Source organism: Solea senegalensis, linkage group LG2 (genome assembly GCF_019176455.1).
Source record: "Solea senegalensis isolate Sse05_10M linkage group LG2, IFAPA_SoseM_1, whole genome shotgun sequence".
NCBI lineage: Eukaryota > Metazoa > Chordata > Actinopteri > Pleuronectiformes > Soleidae > Solea > Solea senegalensis.
This window is the reverse complement of record NC_058022.1, coordinates 12,808,095-12,826,297: the sequence shown is the minus strand read 5'-3', so window position 1 is coordinate 12,826,297 and position 18,203 is coordinate 12,808,095. Positions and strand designations below refer to the sequence as shown.

The 18,203-nt window shown below is 44.9% G+C and overlaps 1 protein-coding gene across 2 annotated transcripts; it reads left to right on the top strand.

Moving 5' to 3' along the window:
• Window positions 1-887: 887 nt before the first annotated feature.
• LOC122765510 (serine/threonine-protein kinase PAK 6) lies at window positions 888-18,074 on the top strand. 2 transcript variants are annotated; one of them, XM_044019799.1, is made up of 9 exons: window positions 888-998; window positions 9,963-10,210; window positions 11,474-12,130; window positions 12,706-13,239; window positions 13,769-13,902; window positions 14,704-14,830; window positions 15,622-15,747; window positions 15,828-15,962; window positions 16,838-18,074. In XM_044019799.1, the coding sequence occupies exons 2-9, from the start codon at window positions 10,007-10,009 to the stop codon at window positions 17,003-17,005; spliced, it is 2,085 nt and encodes a 694-aa protein (XP_043875734.1). In that variant the 5' UTR covers window positions 888-998; window positions 9,963-10,006; the 3' UTR covers window positions 17,006-18,074. The 2 variants fall into 2 exon arrangements, with proteins under 2 accessions (XP_043875734.1, XP_043875735.1); XM_044019800.1 differs by lacking the exon at window positions 888-998 and having other exon boundaries at window positions 7,702-10,210.
• The last annotated feature ends 129 nt before the right edge of the window (window positions 18,075-18,203 follow it).

Sequence of the window (18,203 nt, the reverse complement as noted above, 5' to 3'; positions counted from 1 at the left end):
AATGGCCATTTCCATCTGATTTCCTTATCTGCACCTTAGCCAATCATTTCTGCACTAAAATAGAGAGAAAAAAAAGATTTATTTTACTAACCCTCAGCCAGGTAACTTGATAAGTGTGGCAACAAAAAACAGTGGGCAATGGGAAAAAAGCAGAGGAAAGACATCACATGTTATCTCTCGCGGGGCCGAATAAAACTGCATGGCGGGCCAGGTGTGGACCACGGGCCTCGAGTTTGACACCTGTGCTTTACACTCACTGACAATGTCATTTTACCCAAACCACAGTCATAAGAAATAAACAAATACATAAATAAATAACCTATAACCTGAAATCACACACACTGTCATTTCTTTAGCAGCCCAATGAGGGAGTGGGAGGAGGCAGTGAACAGGGAAGTGATAAAGAGAGGGAGGGAGGGAGGAGAGAGAGAGAGAGAGAGAGGTGGGAGGGAGTATGAGTATGTGCGTGTATGAGAGAGAGGTTGATGAAAGGAGCTGTACATGGAGCCGTGAGATTTCCTCCTTCTGGATGCTGCCTCCCCTCTTCATGGCTTTGTCCCTCCATTGCTCGGTCACCCTGCGCGTGTCCCCGGGAGCGGGCACCGGTGCACAGACAGCAGAGGATGAATCAGCCCCGACACAGAGGCTTCTTTGAGACAACGACGACGATGATGATGATGATGTTGGCGATGACGATGAAGGTGGCGGTGGTGGTGGTGGTGGCGGCAGAGCGCGCTTCCGCTCCTGCCTGGAGGGAGGAACGCGTCAGGCTTTCCCAGGCAAGCGGCAGCCTGCACTGCGCGCTTGCATGAGAGCCAGCTCTCCTCCTCCTCCTCCTCATCGCTGTGTGTGTGTCAGAGGAGCAGCGTGTATGTACGTGAGTGAGTGTGTGGATGTGTGTGAGTGTTGTATAATAGTGTGTGTGAGTGTGTATGTGCGCACCCTCGCTTCCAATCCCTCCTGGAGGAGAGAGGTTCTCCTCTTCGCTGGTTCGCAAGGTAAGAGGACTGACTGCTTTTTCTTTCTTCTAAGGATAATGTGTCCATCAGAGAGAGAACCCCGTTCCCCAATTTCCCTCTCCCCATGATAAGGAGAGTGGGGTGAAGAGGAGGTGGGGGTCGGAGGCTTAACGTCATTGATAAAGAGCATACTGGAGTCTATGTAGCGTCTGTGGGCATCTGCTGTGGTGGTGGAGGAGGAGGAGGAGAAGGAGGAGGTGGAGAGGCTGAGAGCAGGATGCAGTATACGTGCGTCCTGGTGCTGATGTGATATACGGGTTTAAAAAGAAAGGAAAGGAAATAGTGAATACTCGTTTTCAGTGATGGACTGCATCTGAAACAAGGAGTCTTCACCTTCTGCTCACCTCCTGTCCTCAAAATCCCCACATCCTCTCTCTCTCTCTCTCTCTTTCTCTCTCTCTCCCTTTCTCTCACTCCTTCACCCACCTCTGTCCTCACCCTTTATTTCACAATGAAGCATTCAGTGATCACTGAGACGTTTACTCTCTCTCTCAAAATGGCTCACATTTTTTTACAAATACAGACTGTCTCACTGCTGTGGGCACAGAGGGTGCCTGTGCCATTGTGTATGCTAGTATGTGTGTGTGTGTGTGTGTCTTTATGAGGTTGTGAAGACACATTTTGGCTCACATCCATCGCTGTGAGGACACTTTTAGCAGGTCATCACAACTTCAAAGCTCTTTTTGACGTAGAATTAGGATTATGGTGAAACGTTATGGTATGGTAACAATGCATTATATCTGAGTGTATTTACAGTCCTGGTCTAACTAGTGTGAGGATCCCTCTGGTTCTCATGAGGTTCATGTCAGAAAAAGAAAGTGACAAAGTGCTGCACAGCTGGGACATTTACTTTCATCGGTAAATGTCACCGTTTGAAAACCTGTCTTACAAGAGCTTGGATTAACACGGGAGGAGATCTCTGAAGTGTTTGAGACCTTGTGACACAAAGAGTTTGCTCACTACTGTAGAAAATGGCGTTGGGAAAGTGTTTCTACGAGTCTAGGAGACCCTGAGGAGTATGTAGTACCCATTGGATTGATTTATAGCTTCACAAGAGTCAGGCACTTGTTCCCAAAACAAATGCAGGACGCCGTGTTTGAGTCAGAGACATTGAAGATGTTTCCCCTCTCGTCCAAGATGCTTCTCCACTTCTGGGTTAGTTACAAACCTTCTGAACTGAAGGAACCTCTTGGATGAGAGGTACAAAGAAATACTTCAAGTCCAGGTGCTACTGACTTTGGATAACTTGTGACTTGGATGAATCAAAATCGACGCATACGTCTGTGTTTGTGTCTCAGGTTACTGATATTCAAGGAGGACGAGAAGGAGGGAAAAAGGTTAGGGGATGTGGCAGAGAAGGTCTCACTGGTGTCACACTGGTGACACACATTCTCGTATTTCTATCCAATTGAAGACTTGCATTGACTTCCTTTCATTTGGACAGCCTACCCAAGGCCGTCTCCCTAACCTTAACCTTAACCATAACCACAATTCAAATGTTTGTCCTAAACTCAACCAGTTCCCCAGAATGAGGTTAGGACAAGGTTTTCGTCTCCATTAGGACCACTGGTCCTGACAAGGTCAGTGTTTGTGCCAGAAAAGGTCTTAAATAGGTAACTAATGCAAGAACTCACACACACACACGGCTGGACTTCTTCACCGAGGGTGACGTGAACACCCTGGCGTCTTCGGAAGGTCTATTTTGGAGGCTGCGTAATGTCGCCCGTCTTGCCTCCAAGCTTCTTCAGGTCCACAGTGCGTCTCAAAGTGGCAGCACAGACCTGGGGGCATTTTCTGGGTGACATGACAGGAAGGTACAGGAATCTGTGACGCGCACACACACACACACACACACGCGCCCCACTGCATTTGCAACTCTTTTTTCAGGAACACTTTGGTCATGTTCTTGTCAGCGAGAGGAGGAGACAGTGTGCATTAGCAGCTTAGCATCTCCACTGGCCATGAGACATGAAGCACTAAGGATTAAATCAGGCTCTGAGCCCAAATTAGGGCACCGTGCCATCCCCTCCTCTCGTGGGTGAAACAGCACCAGTGCTGGGTGACAGAGGAGGACAGCACAGTCGGTGCAGATTGATACTGTGAAGTATTGGGAGGTTGAAGATGGTTGATTTGTCCCTGGGAGTGACACGCTGAGGCTTGGGCTAAAAAAACATAAATCAAAGCTTTCATAAGCACATGCGCGTACAGTAATGCTTGCACCACGGCCTGGAGCATCAATAAATTAGACCCAAGAGAGATGAATTAGGCTCATACCATTGGTCCAGGCTGATCATATGTCTCTATCAGCACAGCATCAAATTGTTCAAAGCACTTGTGAGAGCCAAGAGGATCTTTAATTAAACAGAGTGTTGGCCAGCCCTGCATCTCCTTATTCTCCTGACTCTAGCCTTTAGGATACATTTTGTTACATTGCATGGAGAAATCTGAGTTAAGAGTGTTTGTATAGTGATGTGTCAGCATCGGTAGAACATCCCATAAAAGCCCCGGGATACGAGACGTGCTTCTTTTACAATGTCATTACGTGAAGGTGTTTGGAGTAGATAGAGACTCTCGCTTTTACCGTGTTTTAATGTCCGAGCCTCTCACCACAGGGAGGAACAAAGTGGTTTCCTTGTCCGTCTTTTTTTTTCTTCCCTTGCCTGGGAGAATCGGTGCCAGTATGTAAGGTGACAGAATGATGCATGCGACTCTCGTGTCCTCAAATCGCCTTTTCCCGAGGCGTGTTTACTGCAGACAAAGCTGCCAAAGATGATTGAGAAGAGAGCTTACATCTTCGGAACACAGAGAGAGCAGACGAAACGAGGAAACAAAGCATGTGGTTCATTAGGAGAGTTTTTGTGCCACTTTACTTTTTCTGCCATTTAATCCCAATCGAGACAAGGTGAAAACATGCAAGGCGTCTCATCGCTGCTTGCTCTAGACTTTTCCTCCCCTCCTTTTCTTTCCAGCACTACATCCGAGTGTCCAGTCTCATTTCCTCCCCCACTCTGCCTCCCTCTCCTGTCTTGACCTCTCATTTCTTGTTTCCAATACGAACACAGATCTGATCTAGACTCCTGTCCTCAATAACACTTTACAATAAGGTACACGACAATGGTTATTAACGTTAACTGCTGACCTAGTTATGAGTTCATCACAACCCAACGACGACTTGACGATTAGTTGTTACCCAGCACAGACATCAAATCTTACAACACACTTTCATCATTTCTCTTTCTCTCAGTTCAGACCACATGAAAAGCAACAGACAAGCTCTTTGTTTGTGTACTTTCTCAGAACCACAGTGCTCACAGTGTGAGGGTGGTGAAGTGGTGAAGTACTGTACTCTGTACAGAGGTTTGAGTGAGATCCCACTAATGAAGCATCTCTTGCGAGGTCTGTTTTCTTCAGATTCAGATATTTAAACGACCACACAGCTGAAACTGGTGGAGTTTCTTCTTTTCGGTACATGTTATCATATATCGCACACACAACACTCATCACTCACTCATCTGATACCGCTTTTATCCACCAGGGTTGCGTGTGGCTGGTGCCGATCCCAGCTGACATAGGGCAAAAGGCGTGGTACCAGATCACCAGTCCATCACAGGGACATAGAGACAAACAATTTAGAGTGTCCAATATTCCTAACCCAGAGAAACCCCTGATGCACACCGGGAGAACATGCAAACTTGTTCTGACCAGGTCGAGAACCTGGGTCTGAACCATGTGGCCCCGAAACACAACACACAATACTAAAAAAAATTTTGAAGATGTGGCGATGTCTTCTTTTGTGCTTAATATACACTGAAACTAGTCCTTAACACGGACTTCACATGCCCTTGGGTATGCTCTACATTCTGTCCTTTTATCAGAGGTACAGATACAGAGGACTCATTTGTTTTTGACCGCTCACACACATACATCTTTTCCACTATACTATTCTCTTAGGAGCTCCTTTAATTTTATGAGCACTGAATTAAATACTATCAGTGAATTACCTCTGCAATGTGCGATCGATATCAAACCAAGAGTCCACAGCCACGCTTACACAGCAAAAAGCTAAATATTAATGTCACGCTACCGTAACTGCATTAACTTACTGATGCTATACAAGTACGTCGTTTTAGCATAACATGCAGATATTTGTTCCACAGAACAAGGGAGCACCTAGTGTATCCCAGCGAGGCCTTTTGCTGATGTAGCCCATCTGTTTCAAGGTTTTTATTTTCAGAGATAGTCTTCTGCATAACGTGGTTTGAACAGTTAGTTATTTGAGTTCTGGTCGTTCTCCTCTGACCTCGGGCAGCAAAAAAAAAAAAAAAAAGGTAGTTTTGCACAGGAAACTGCAGCTCACTGGATATTTTTCTCGTTTTCAGACCGTTGGAAATTCCAGGAGATCAGCAGTTTTTGAAATACTGAGACCGGCCTTGTCTTTCGCCAAACAACCGTGCCACATTTACAGTCACTTAAATCACATTTCTTCCCCGTTCTAGTGCTTGCTTTCAACTTCAGAGGCTCATCTTGACCATGTCTTCATGTCTTAAGTTAAGTTTGCTGCCATGTGATTTCATTTGTACAATTGTGAACCAAATTTCATTGCACGGACAAACAAACCCACATATTCATCCATCCTGCACCAAATCCAAGTGCTTTGGTGTGCGTGGTATATCAGAGCGCCGGCATGAAATATGCATGGCAGCAGCATGTTGTTCACTTCATTGCATCACTTGTTGTCTCCTATTGAAAATCCTTTCGACGTCTGCAGACGTTGACGTGAAAGAGAGAACAACGTCAGTCATTAACACGTGTGCCGTTGCTCTGTCCAGCAACAGACGACCCTCGGATGCTGCGTGTGACCAAATCAGACCCCCACCATTTATCTCATTATACTCAAAGGGTAAAACGGTCATCTTAATGAAGCGGAGCAATCTCTAAGCCATCCACACTGCACTGCGTGGTCCAAGCAGTTAAGACCTGGATACTATCTGTCTCTCCGTGCCACTATGAAATAAACGTAACCCCCCCCATATTACACAATAGCCTAGATTATGCCTATGCTCACACACAGAAAGAGGATTAGCTCATCTCCATCATCTCCCACCCTCTCCCACATCTCACTTTTTTTGACATCAATCCTGTACAGAATAAACCCGTGTCACGGTGCTAAAGAGGAGGTGGTGGAGGATGATGATGTGTCCTAAAATTAGATCAGTGAAGGACTGAACAGCACACTAATACTGTGAGCACAGTCACCTGCACACACACCCTACATTTCCTGCATACATGTCACGCCAACAAAGAGATACAAGCCTAAATTGGGGCAAATGGGGGGAGAAAAATAATCATTCAAATCCAATATCTCTCTTATCTCCTCTCCTCTCCTCCCATTCATCCAGTAGGCCCTTCTTCTTCTATCATGTTATAGCTGGAGAACATATGGATTGCCCGGTTGCATTTCTGTCTGGCATGAGAGGTCTAGTTGCTCTGCCAGGCTGCGATTGGGTCCTCATTCCAGCCCGAGGGTGGGATTGATTGAAGACTCTGCAGAGAAACGGCATCTATTGGCTCATTTTTCACAATTTGTAAGCTTCATTGTCTTCATTCATCATCAAAGTCGGTGTTTAGTCACACCTCGTGTTGAGAAACACTTTTTTCACTCATGTGAATGTGGTTTTGGATCTTCTTCATTAATCAGCTGCTGGAAACAGTTTTTTTTTTTGTTTGTTTTTTACAGTTACCTCATCCTTGCTTTTTGTACCCCTGACAGCAGCCAGCTGAGTTCTGCCTCGGCACTTTGATAAGATTCAAGACACGCCTCTGAAGCTTAGGGGTCAAGTCCCTGCAGTTTTGACGGATGTGACCAGAAAGTGTAATGACTCACTGGGCAAGTTCAGCTCTGAGCATATGTATTATACCAGCCCCAGAAATCAATAACATATTGTTATCAAGACAGTTATAAGCTTGGCAGTCGGGCGGGGTCAATACGCGGCCACTTGCATGTGATTAAAGCTTGTAAATCAATAACTGCATTAACTTTTCAACTCTGTGCACTTGCGTGTGCTCTAACTTGCTCGTTAGTTAATATTTCCAGAGTTTTATTTTCCACTGTTTTGAGCCGATGAGGCCTGATAAAGTATTTCGCAGAGCAACTGTCCTTTTCGAGCTGGTATCAGCCCATTAATGTTGGCAGTGTGGGACTGTATGAGTGTGCATTTCACTGATGAGTAAATATTGATGGATCTACTTGTAAAAGGATACATAAGCACTATGTGTAAATATTTGCTCAGGCAATGCCAATTTGTGCACGGTGACCAGCTATCTAAGCAGTGAGTCTCTGGTGCAGCGGAAAAACAAAAAAAAACAGCGATCCTGTTGGACAGCTTGTTTTCTCAGGCATGAATTTGTTATTTTTTTTAAATGCCGCCTCAATTAAGGTTCAACCCTTAGAACACAGAGCATTTCGGCAGCTTTTTTTCCCATGTCTATGTTTAAATAGAGCGTCTTATATTCTTTTTTTCAGCAAAAAGTGCTCAAAATGTCTCAAAAATCGGATTGTATTTGTGAAATTTGCAAATACGTCACAGTTCAATGGCTCGTTTTTATGAACAAAAACAAACATTTTGTAACTTTCACTCAACAACACATAAGACGCAATAAAAACACCCCCCCTCCCCAGGATGTCCATATAAAGAGTTGTGTGTTATTCCCACGGCAAATTACCATGGATGCACCTGCAGCTCAGATCCGTGCCGTGTGGACACTGAGGGTTAAAAGCGTTTTAGAGTCCAACCCAGCACCAAATTATGAATATATAAGCAGAAAGTGATGCGCTTATGCAACACTTAGCATATTAGCCTTGTGAGTGAATTATCCTTGGAGGGTGACATCTTTACAAGCAGTAATCCCGCCCACACCATCACAGTTCCGCCCCTTTCTGTCACTCCATCCCCGCCTCCGTGTAATGAGCCAGGGTGAGCCGATGTGACCAGCGGGGCCTGACCTCCTTTCATCCTCCGGTGATGTGGCGCGGCAAGTAAGCAACGGGTTAGTCACTGAAACGCCTCACAACAGGCACCGCTGATGCTGATTAGAGTCCTGCTGGTGTGAGGGCAGAGGCAGAGACAGGAGAGGTCGGCAGTTTGACCCCCCTCGCTGATGACACCTGCAAAACTCATTTCTTCCATCTCCCACCATTTCACACAGTGCATGATGGGAGATTGTATCGAATATTGACAGGCCAGATTGTTGGCCACATACATCAGGGCCTTCAGGTGAAGCTGTATTTAGATAGAGGCTCAAGGTCAGTGGTGTTAGCATCGTGCTAACGTGCTCAAAATAAAGGGTTCATTGTGTTAGTATAACGCTATCTTCTGTGAGCCTCCTGATGCATCTGCTGGTAATCAAAAGAGCCATGAAACGGAGGGAGCGTTGCTTAAAAAAACAAGGGCATCACCATAACACGCACCAGCTTTTCTGCAAAGTTCTGACTAATCAGACACAGTTGCAGATTGGAAAATGGTGTAATCAGCAAATCACAAAAGCTGCACTTCATTTATTCTAATTTTGATTGCTCTTTGAAGCTTTTAATTTTTGCAGAAATAGAAATGCACATTTTATTATATACTTAAGTGATGTAATCCAAGTTTTTGCAACAGAAAATATGGTAATCATCCATTTTTGATGAAGTACAAACTCCATGATTTGTATTCTAATCATAATTTCACTTTCATTGGACTCAGTACATCTTGTACCTCATACACAGGAAATGTATACTTTTATATTTATATCAGGAGCCATGTTCGCTCTACATATCATAGGTCGCCATTTTGCACAGTGAATATTGAACTGGAGCTTGACTTAGAAGTCAAATCACTTTTATAGCACCTGTCGAATAGAGGCAGTTTATTTGGGTGTGTGACTGCTTCTTATTTGTTCTTCTCTCTGATGTTGATGGATGGAGGTTTGTCTTCTCTTACGTCAATATTTGCTGTGCATGGCTGACGAGGATGTCATTAGTTTTCCAGGCACTGGTCACAAACCATAGTGAGTGCTGAGGCCTGATAATGATCACCTAAGTCATGAGGATGTATCGTCTGAATAGAAGTTGTGTCATGGGAATCCAAACTCTCCACCACAAATAAGATCCTCATAAGTGCAGCTATAAAAAAAAAAGTCGGGGGGATTTTCTAATTCATTAGGATTCGTCATCTGGGATCAATGAAAGCTGATATAAAACTTTGTGCCAATCCGTCCAATTTAGATGGAACAATTTCAACCTTGAGCCAAAGTGGCGGACCCACCGACAGACACGGATGTCCCTGCTGGGAGCTACATGAATCAGTATTAATACCAATCATGAGAATTAAATTTGAGTGATTATCTCTCCGTACAGCTGTGTAGCCCAGGAAATGAGATGTAATGTATTTAATTATTTCCCCCACTCTTGAATGGAAAATAAATCTGTGGACGCAGTAAACACGAGCGAGTAGCTTTGCCAAACGCACAAACATCCATCCAGGGATTAAGTGGTCACCCTGCCTGCCATCAAGGCCACACGAGCTAATAATTAGAATGGGACAAGGAAGGGTTATTAAGAGGTTCTGAAGGATAGTCTAGTTTATTTACATATTTATACAGGACGAGACACTGTGTGTGTTTAAAAGTGACGGTGTCTGTGTGTTGTACTTGTCCTGCTAGTGCACTGAAAGCCTGTAGGCGCCAGCCGACCTGGCCACGTGCTCAGTGAACGAATGAGCCCTAATTGACCAGATATCCTTCATTACACGTGTGCTTGCATTTGTCCACTCTCCTCAAAGCTTGTGATAGCGTGCACTTCCCATGCCAGGGATGTCGCATTTGAATATTTTTTAGAACATCTGTCGTCAGAGTTTTGATATTTGCTCGGGGTATCATTGGGTAAATTATTTCCTTCTTCCACAGGGACATTTTGAAGTGGGCGGGGTGCCGTCCTCGTGGACGTGAGGATGTTTCGCAAGAAGAAAAAGAAGAGGCCCGAGATATCGGCGCCCAAGAACTTCGAGCACCGCGTCCACACCTCGTTTGACGCCAAGCACGGCTGCTTCGTGGGCCTTCCGATGCAATGGCAGAGCCTGATAGAGAACCTGCGCAGGCCCAAACCCATGGTGGACCCCTCCAGGATCACAGAGGTGGAGCTGAGGCCAAAGAAGGTACAGCACACCACAACCTCCACTCATTAAGCAGCTTCAGCATTGTCACTAAGATTTTAACTTAAATCTGTGATGGGGAAAAGACACGCATTGCCTTTCGTGTTAATGCGACAGTATCTTTCAGTGTCTCAGAAAGAAGCCATAATCCTCAGATGACAGTGTGGAAGGAAGGGCCGCTCTCCTCCCCATCACTTTTATTTTCCTTTCTATCATGGGGCCGGGCTAACGACCCCGCTGTGTACACTGACTGTACGACGTTGAATGCTCAGAGGAGCCACAAGATTTATTACTGCACGCAGGCAATTAATAACAGACCGTGGCTCCTTTCCACGGATGTCGAGCAGAAAAGATAAAAAAAAGTGCAGGTACAGCAAAGGAAAACGCCAATGAGTGATAAAGCCTGCAAATCTTGTGATTTCTACACTTCTACTGTCGATGCCGTTTATGAGCCTCCAGGAGGAAAAACACATCGACACAACACCATCATTTCATTAACGTCATGATGTGATTTGAGCCGTGCAATACGAGAACCATCGCATCAGCGTTTTTGCTCAGATTTATGGTTTTAATAGTTTGGTATTACCCACAAGATCCTCACAATACTAAAATGTTATGTTGTCATTTCAAATAATTTCCTCATCCATTTGCTTTTAATTATCATCGATCTATTAGTTATTAACAGGACATCTCACCAAGGCCATTATCACTTGCCGTTCTCTCCTCTCAGAGAGGTGCTACTGAAGGTTAGATGTCACCTGACCTCTCCCCACTGTGCTGATATGTCATGGCAGTGACCCAGAGAAATAGGAGAAGTTGTTGACTGGCTGCGAACTGAACATGACTCTACCCTGAGACTGAGTAATGAGCCACCATGATCTTTCTCTCGTAGTTGCTACACAAACACAGCGCTGGCAAAGGGTCTTAAGGTGTCTCTCATCAGAACTAACTAAATGCCCTTTGCCTTTGCTTGCCCACTAACGATGCACTTCACCCGAAATATCACACGCGCAGTCGTCTATCATATCTGGATTTTTGTAGAAAGCATCTGTCGAAACATCTGCTCGCTATATTTTCCAGTGTATTGTCAGAGTTCAAGCCCCCGACAAAAATATTTGGAGACTTTGTGGAATGACCTATACGTCTAAATTTAACTCGGAGCGACGATAATGCTCGACTCATTATTCCGGCCCGGACGGAAATCTTCCTATAATGTGATCACAGGCATGTGTAGTGCGATAAAGATAAACTCCTCTGCTCTTTCAGACTATCGTGCGCGGGAGCATGATCGGTCACGGCGACTACATCGCGGCTATGATCAGCGACATGAGCCGTCTGTCTGTGACCAGCTCCAACTCTCTGAGGAAGAGCAGTCCCTCGGCCAGGAAGAGGGCCCAGTCTCTGGGGAGACTGGGGGAGGTGAACGAGGCTGACGCCTATCAGTACGAGAGCTTGACGCAGGACGGCGAGGACGACGAGGACGCGGAGCAGGACGAGTGGAGGGGCAAGGCCAGGAACATCCACAGTGAGACCAACACGCCTTACCTGGGCATGAAGAAGAGCATCACTCTGCAACCCAATGGCATCTTACCAAAGGCCAAGTCTACTTATGAAGTCGGCTCCCAGGAAGGAGCTCTGCATCTCCCTCAGCCACAGAACATCCCAGTGCCAAGTTACGGGGCTTACATGAACACTGAGGTGGGCAGTCCTCAGGAGAGAGTCATATGGAAGAGGGAGTTCCAGCTGCCAAGGGGAATGCCGCCCAATCAGAGGCCGATAGCGTGTTTCTACAGTCCAGCTATGACTGTACAGCAGCCACGCGGAGATCAGGGGACAGTAACTACAGAGCTGCGACCAAATGTACCCATGTACATACACCCACAGAACAGCCCCGGGAGGCCGTTCTCTTCCTATGACTTGAAGGTAAGCCTGATAATCAAATGACTGAAAAGAATACACAATGATATTATTACAACAAAAAGGTTTCAAGTATTCATTGAAGAAACTATGTTTTTGCAGTGCATAAATCAATATATATTGGAGCTCTGTTATGTTGATGTTGAAGAAAATGATATTGCTCTCCTTCATAGTTGTACTTTTTTCACTGAATAAATACTTTTTTTTGCCAAGAAATGATCAGGAATAGTTTTCTTGCTTTAGCCTGTGGAAACTTTATTTAAAAAAAAAAAAAAAGAGTGCTGACTGTGATTACAAGTATTTTTTTTATTGAACTCTATTGTTAAAATATGAAATGTAGGTTTAAGGTGACAGTGAAGCTGTAAAAGATTAAAAGATGTTTGGCAACGTTTCAGCCGGACGCTTCCGTGCGCGAGGCAACAGCTTTACATACTGTAGGTCATATCAGGCGACAGATGCAGAGTGAAGGACTTTATTTATATTCTGTTTTAAAAGAGGTCATGAACCACAGGCAGGTGGCCAACTTCCTCTCAGCTCCAGCTCTTAATGTGCCTCACATTTCTTTCTCTTTTATCGTACAGGCAGAGTCGACAGTGAGGTACCACTCCAGCTTCCTGCCCACTGGCACCAGCAGTCCACTGGTGGGTGGCATCAGACCCCAGCGGACAGTGCGCTCCTCAGCCAGCTACACCCTGGGCTTGTCTCCTAACATGGGACTGAGACCCAGCGTTCCAGAGCCTTTCCTCAGACACTCTGGATGCCCTAACCCTCCTTACCCCAGGCAGGACAGTCCCTCCCAACCCCGACCCTCTCCTACAGGCTCACTAGCGACCAGCCCGCCCGGCACCTGCTCTCCTGCCTTCAGACCCCCGCATCACCTTTCCCCCAGGCCGCCTCCCGACCCACCAAAGGTGACCCACGAACAGTTCAAAGCCGCCCTGCAGATGGTGGTGGACAAGGGCGATCCACGATCGTACCTTGAGAACTTTGTGAAGATTGGCGAGGGCTCGACGGGGGTGGTGTGCATCGCCACGGAGAAGCACAGCGGGAGGGAGGTAGCGGTGAAGATGATGGACCTGCGGCGGCAGCAAAGAAGAGAGTTGCTTTTTAACGAGGTACACTATCCTGCTCGGAAACAGAGTGATAAAACACAGCGCATACAGTACCGTGATGTACTCTCACTTACACAAACACATTTAAAAAGGAAGGCTGGGTGCTGGCTCTGGGCTCACGTTTAGTACTCGCTTAAAGCAGCACCTTATTTTATGTCTGTCTGGATTCACAAGTCTGTTTACTTCTCATGAGGAACATCTGTGCCTGTGGAAGGGAGGCGTATGGAGGAGAATGGCCCAGATGATGTCATTTAGGTTTTTCAGATCTCAGACTTGGACACCACAGATTTTTTTAATCCAAGATCTGTGTCGTTCGTTCGGGGTGTGGTGTTTGATACAATTCGAGGGAAAATCTATTCAAAATGTGTTTCCAACAACAGGAAACAAACCTCCATAAACATAAACAAAAACAGACATTAAATTAGACTAATACACTTTATCAGCTACAGAGAAATCTGTTGGTGTCACAATAAGACTTCTAGTGTTTTATACCTCTAGTTAGTGGTTTTAATGAAAATGTCTCGTGCTGCAGGTGGTAATCATGAGGGACTATCAGCACAGGAATGTGGTGGAGATGTTCAAGTCTGCACTGGTGGAGGAGGAGCTGTGGGTAATCATGGAGTACCTGCAGGGGGGAGCACTCACAAACATCGTGTCTGAAACCAGGTATGAGCACCAGCAACATCGTGTGTCCCTCTCCTTCCCATCTCTCCCCCTCTCATTTCCTCCTTTGTGAAACATCATTTTGGTGCATTCTGACGAGTTATGATATCATCTTTAATGGCCAAACCGACCACAAGGGGGTAGTGTGGTATCGGCTGGTGTGGAGCGTTGGAGCCCAAATGCTCACAATGACAAAGTCTTTCTGGCTCGCTGCTTCTCTCCGGGGGAAAATAATAACGACATAATAGAATGTGCGCATGTTTGGAAAACATGTGGAAAGTCAGTCAATTTGTCGGGGTGTAACTGTTTGGAGCACTGATGTGTCTTAATATGATTAACAGATGGCAGACTCCCTTCTCCGTGAGATGACCTCAGGGTTAGATCACTTGAGTCAAAGGGAGAAATAAAAAATTCTTCCAAGGGAAGATGACATTAAATGAGCCAGCTGTCAAAGCCACTCCTTACCGAGTGGCTAAGAAAGTCCCTATATTGACAGAACAATCACGAGTAAGACTCATTTGCTTCTGTGCTTTTCTTTCTAGTCAGGGAAATAGCTTTTATTGCAATATAGGAAATGTTGTGTCCATCATGTGTGGGAGTACTCGTCTCAGTGGACACCTGATGTTACACAGGTTTTATTACTCATTCTACCGAGTGGGAGATGTCATTGTTTGAACCCAGTGTGTGGTGATTCATGATTTTTTTTTTTCCCACTTTCTGAGTTGATTACTTGTCACACATAATGGAAAAGTGTAAAATGTTAATGTAAAATCTGTGTGTTTGTGTGTGTGTGTTGTCCTGCAGGCTGAATGAAGAGCAGATTGCCACCGTGTGTGAAGCTGTTCTCCAGGCACTGGCATATCTCCATTCACAGGGAGTCATCCACAGAGACATCAAGAGTGACTCCATACTACTCACGTTAGATGGAAGAGTATGACATGCATTTAAATTCATTCATTCACTCATTTTTCCTTCCTTCTTACCAAGTAGTTAAGCGATGGAAGCTTTCATTTTTAAAGTGAGCTTACGATTTACACGATCCAACGATTGTTCTAAGTTAACCTCACAGAGTAACAGGATGAAAACATGATAAAAAAAGTATTTTTACCTCTTTCACACAAGGACCAATTGCACGACTCGGGAGACAAAGTGAAAAAATAAACAAACTATTATTTTCAACAAAAAACACTCCAAAAACGACTAAAGCTTACAAAATCCCTCTTGAGGAAAGCTAAGAAACAAAAAAAAACACTCTTTTGAGGGAAAAACTACTAGAAAAAACAAGAGTTTGACAAAGTAGCAAACAAAAGTACAAAAACCTGAACCTAATTCGTGACAAAACAAAGGCACAGGAGTTACACTGTTTCTCTGCTTCACAAGACAAGAGCAACTGGCAACAGGCACAGGGCAAAGGGAGATGCAGACCATAATATACACAGTAATACACGGTAATGGGGAACAGGTGGAAACAATCAGGGTGGGAGGAAAACACAAGAGGAAGGGGCAAGTTACCTGAAACGAGAGGGGAGATAAATTTCAAAATAAAACAGGAACCACAAGACAACATTGACACACGATAACTAAACACCACCAGCTTTCAAACCAAAAAACAGAGATCGACTCCTAATCAACTTCATTTGGACCCTTAAGATAAACCTAATTATATTAAAACTATTTCATGTTAACGTCTACAGCACGCGGTCTTTGTCTTGTCCCTCACAGGTCAAGCTTTCAGATTTCGGCTTCTGTGCCCAAATCAGTAAGGACATCCCAAAGAGGAAGTCTTTAGTGGGGACGCCGTATTGGATGGCACCTGAGGTCATCTCCAAATCACCATATGGCACTGAGGTGAGGAGGCACGCGGCGTGATCTCAGTCGAGTCTCAGCAGTGCCATATGATGATTCTTTACTGTGTGATTGTGCACCAGGTGGATGTTTGGTCCATGGGAGTCATGGTGGTGGAGATGGTTGACGGAGAGCCGCCGTACTTCAGTGAGACCCCTGTAGCAGCTATGAAGAGGCTGAGGGACGAACCGGCTCCTACTGTACGGAACGTCAGCCAGGTACGAGAAAAGACAGTTGACGGGTGAAGAGTGTTCGGCTGTTTGTGGTGTCACTTTTACAAATGATTTAAAGCTGCAGTGTGTAATGTCTTCATGCACATTTAAGTTGCAACTCGACTACACCGTTTAACCCTTTAACACCGAGCGCATCGCAGACGCTCGGTGACACTTTTTAAATGTTACTTTAAATATGTTTTGTATCATTTAAATTTCAAATTTACCAATTTATTATTATTTTTTTTAATCATTTTAAATTGTCAATACACTGTTTTAAATTGCAAATAACTGCCAGGTATTGAAAGTTATTCTGGAAAAATGGGCAAAAGCACTTTTTCTGGCCCTTTTATGATTAAAATAAGCAACAAAAAGGCTTAGGTGCTAAAGGGTTAATTCAATTACCCTACAGAGGCTGTAAAAATGTGCAATATAGTGTCTTTTATCCTTTTTTTGTGTGTCTTTTTAAAAACCTGAGCAAAATCGTATTGAATTTGTGAAAAAAGAAAGAAAAAAACACTCCATTTTGTGACTTCTGCACAATTATTGCTTCTTTATATCACGACTAAAAATGTGAATCATAACTTCGACTCAATAACACATAAGAAAACACATGTTTAAAGCATGTAAACATGTGACTATGTGACCTATAAACACACACGCCCAAGATGTCCATATAAGGAGTTGTGTAGCATGGCAAATGACCATGGGTGCACCTGCGGCACAGATCTGTTGTATCATACTTGATAATCACAGACATTCATTTGTTTATTTATTCATTTTTAAAAATGCACTGCAGCTTTAATAAACAACATTTTGTTGGAACGATTTATTGGAATGAAAACGACTTTTGTGCTCGTTTTGCTCGGTTTGCGGTCCAGATCTCCCCGGTCCTGAAAGACTTCCTGGATCGTATGCTGACCCGGGACCCGCTGGAGCGGGCGAGTGCCACCGACCTGCTGGAGCACCCTTTCCTGCTGCAGAGCGGCTCACCTCAGTGCCTGGTCCCGCTGGTGGAGCAGTACCGCAAGCGCATGTCTCGCTGCTGACCCTCGTGGGGCTCCCAGGCCCCGCCCTGCCCCCCACTCCCCCAACGCCCCCACCTTCAGTCTGACCAGTCCAGGTCCAGGCTCCAGAGAAGCAGACCCAGACAGCGTGACGGTGGCAAGCGGCAAAGGAAGGTTGACAGATAACCGCATGGTCTCAGGCATGAGAGAAGCACTTTAGGAGTCAGTAAAAAAAGGCAGCATGCAAATTCCTCACCTCTCGATTCGGGTTCAAACCCTGAGTTTTGATCGGCTTCCTGTAACTTTTCAGTGGGATTCAACGTTGCGACGTGGTGCATATCAGCTGATAGCAAAAATCAATGTTCCACGTAACTCTGCAGTATATAACGAACATGCACTTCTTTCAAGTTCACCGTGGGCGTTACCGTCAGCCGCGTGGAGCCCATGAAGCTGAAACTTGAGTAGCTCTGTGTGACATTGTCACGGAAAGGAAGTCACTTCTGCACACTTTCTGCTGTGGGAACTGGACAAGAACGTTTTTCTGTACGTTCCACAAACACAGACAGCAGACTCTTTGCATGGCCAAATGGAGGCAACACCTGGCCTGATGTGAATGCTTGAATATGAACCAAACTGGGACGCGAGAGACGATAATTCTCCTTTATTAGCATAATAAATGGGCAGGTGAAAGCCCAGCTGCTACTAATGGGCTATTGGAAGAATACCAGGACCATTTTTTCTCCTTTTTCATATTTATTATTCTTTATTTCTATAAACTTTGTCGTGGGTCGTTTGTATGACGTGAAGTTGCAAATAAGGTTTCTTTGTTAATTCTGGACTTCAGATATAAGCCGACGAACTAATAATGTAAATACTGAACATTAGGTCCTTATTTTACCTCCCGATTCACTGCAGTAAATTATTTGAGTTGAATTCTGGTTTCCTTTACAGAAATGTGAGCGTATAGTTAAATATGTTTGTGTGCATGAGTTTACATGGGCGTGTGTGTGTGTGTGTGTGTGTGTGTGATTCTGGAACAACCACTCTTTGTAATGTGACAGACTTTTTAAAAAAAACACCACAAGGTGTGTGCGTGTGTGTGTGTTTGTGTGTTGTGTACGAGTGTATTTGCATTTGTTTGTCTAGATAAAGCACACAGGCCTGGCATGTGATGCTGCAGGGACGTCCACCTGCTGAGAAACACTTTGCACATCGTCTTTGTATTCTGACACGGATACAT

Excerpts from the sequence above, each read along its gene's own strand:
- LOC122765510 (XM_044019799.1), top strand. The coding sequence starts at position 10,007 with ATGTTTCGCAAGAAGAAAAAGAAGAGGCCCGAGATATCGGCGCCCAAG. Across the intron at positions 14,831-15,621 it reads TACTCACGTTAGATGGAAGA|GTCAAGCTTTCAGATTTCGG; the intron begins GTATGACATGCA and ends TGTCCCTCACAG. Across the intron at positions 15,748-15,827 it reads AATCACCATATGGCACTGAG|GTGGATGTTTGGTCCATGGG; the intron begins GTGAGGAGGCAC and ends ATTGTGCACCAG.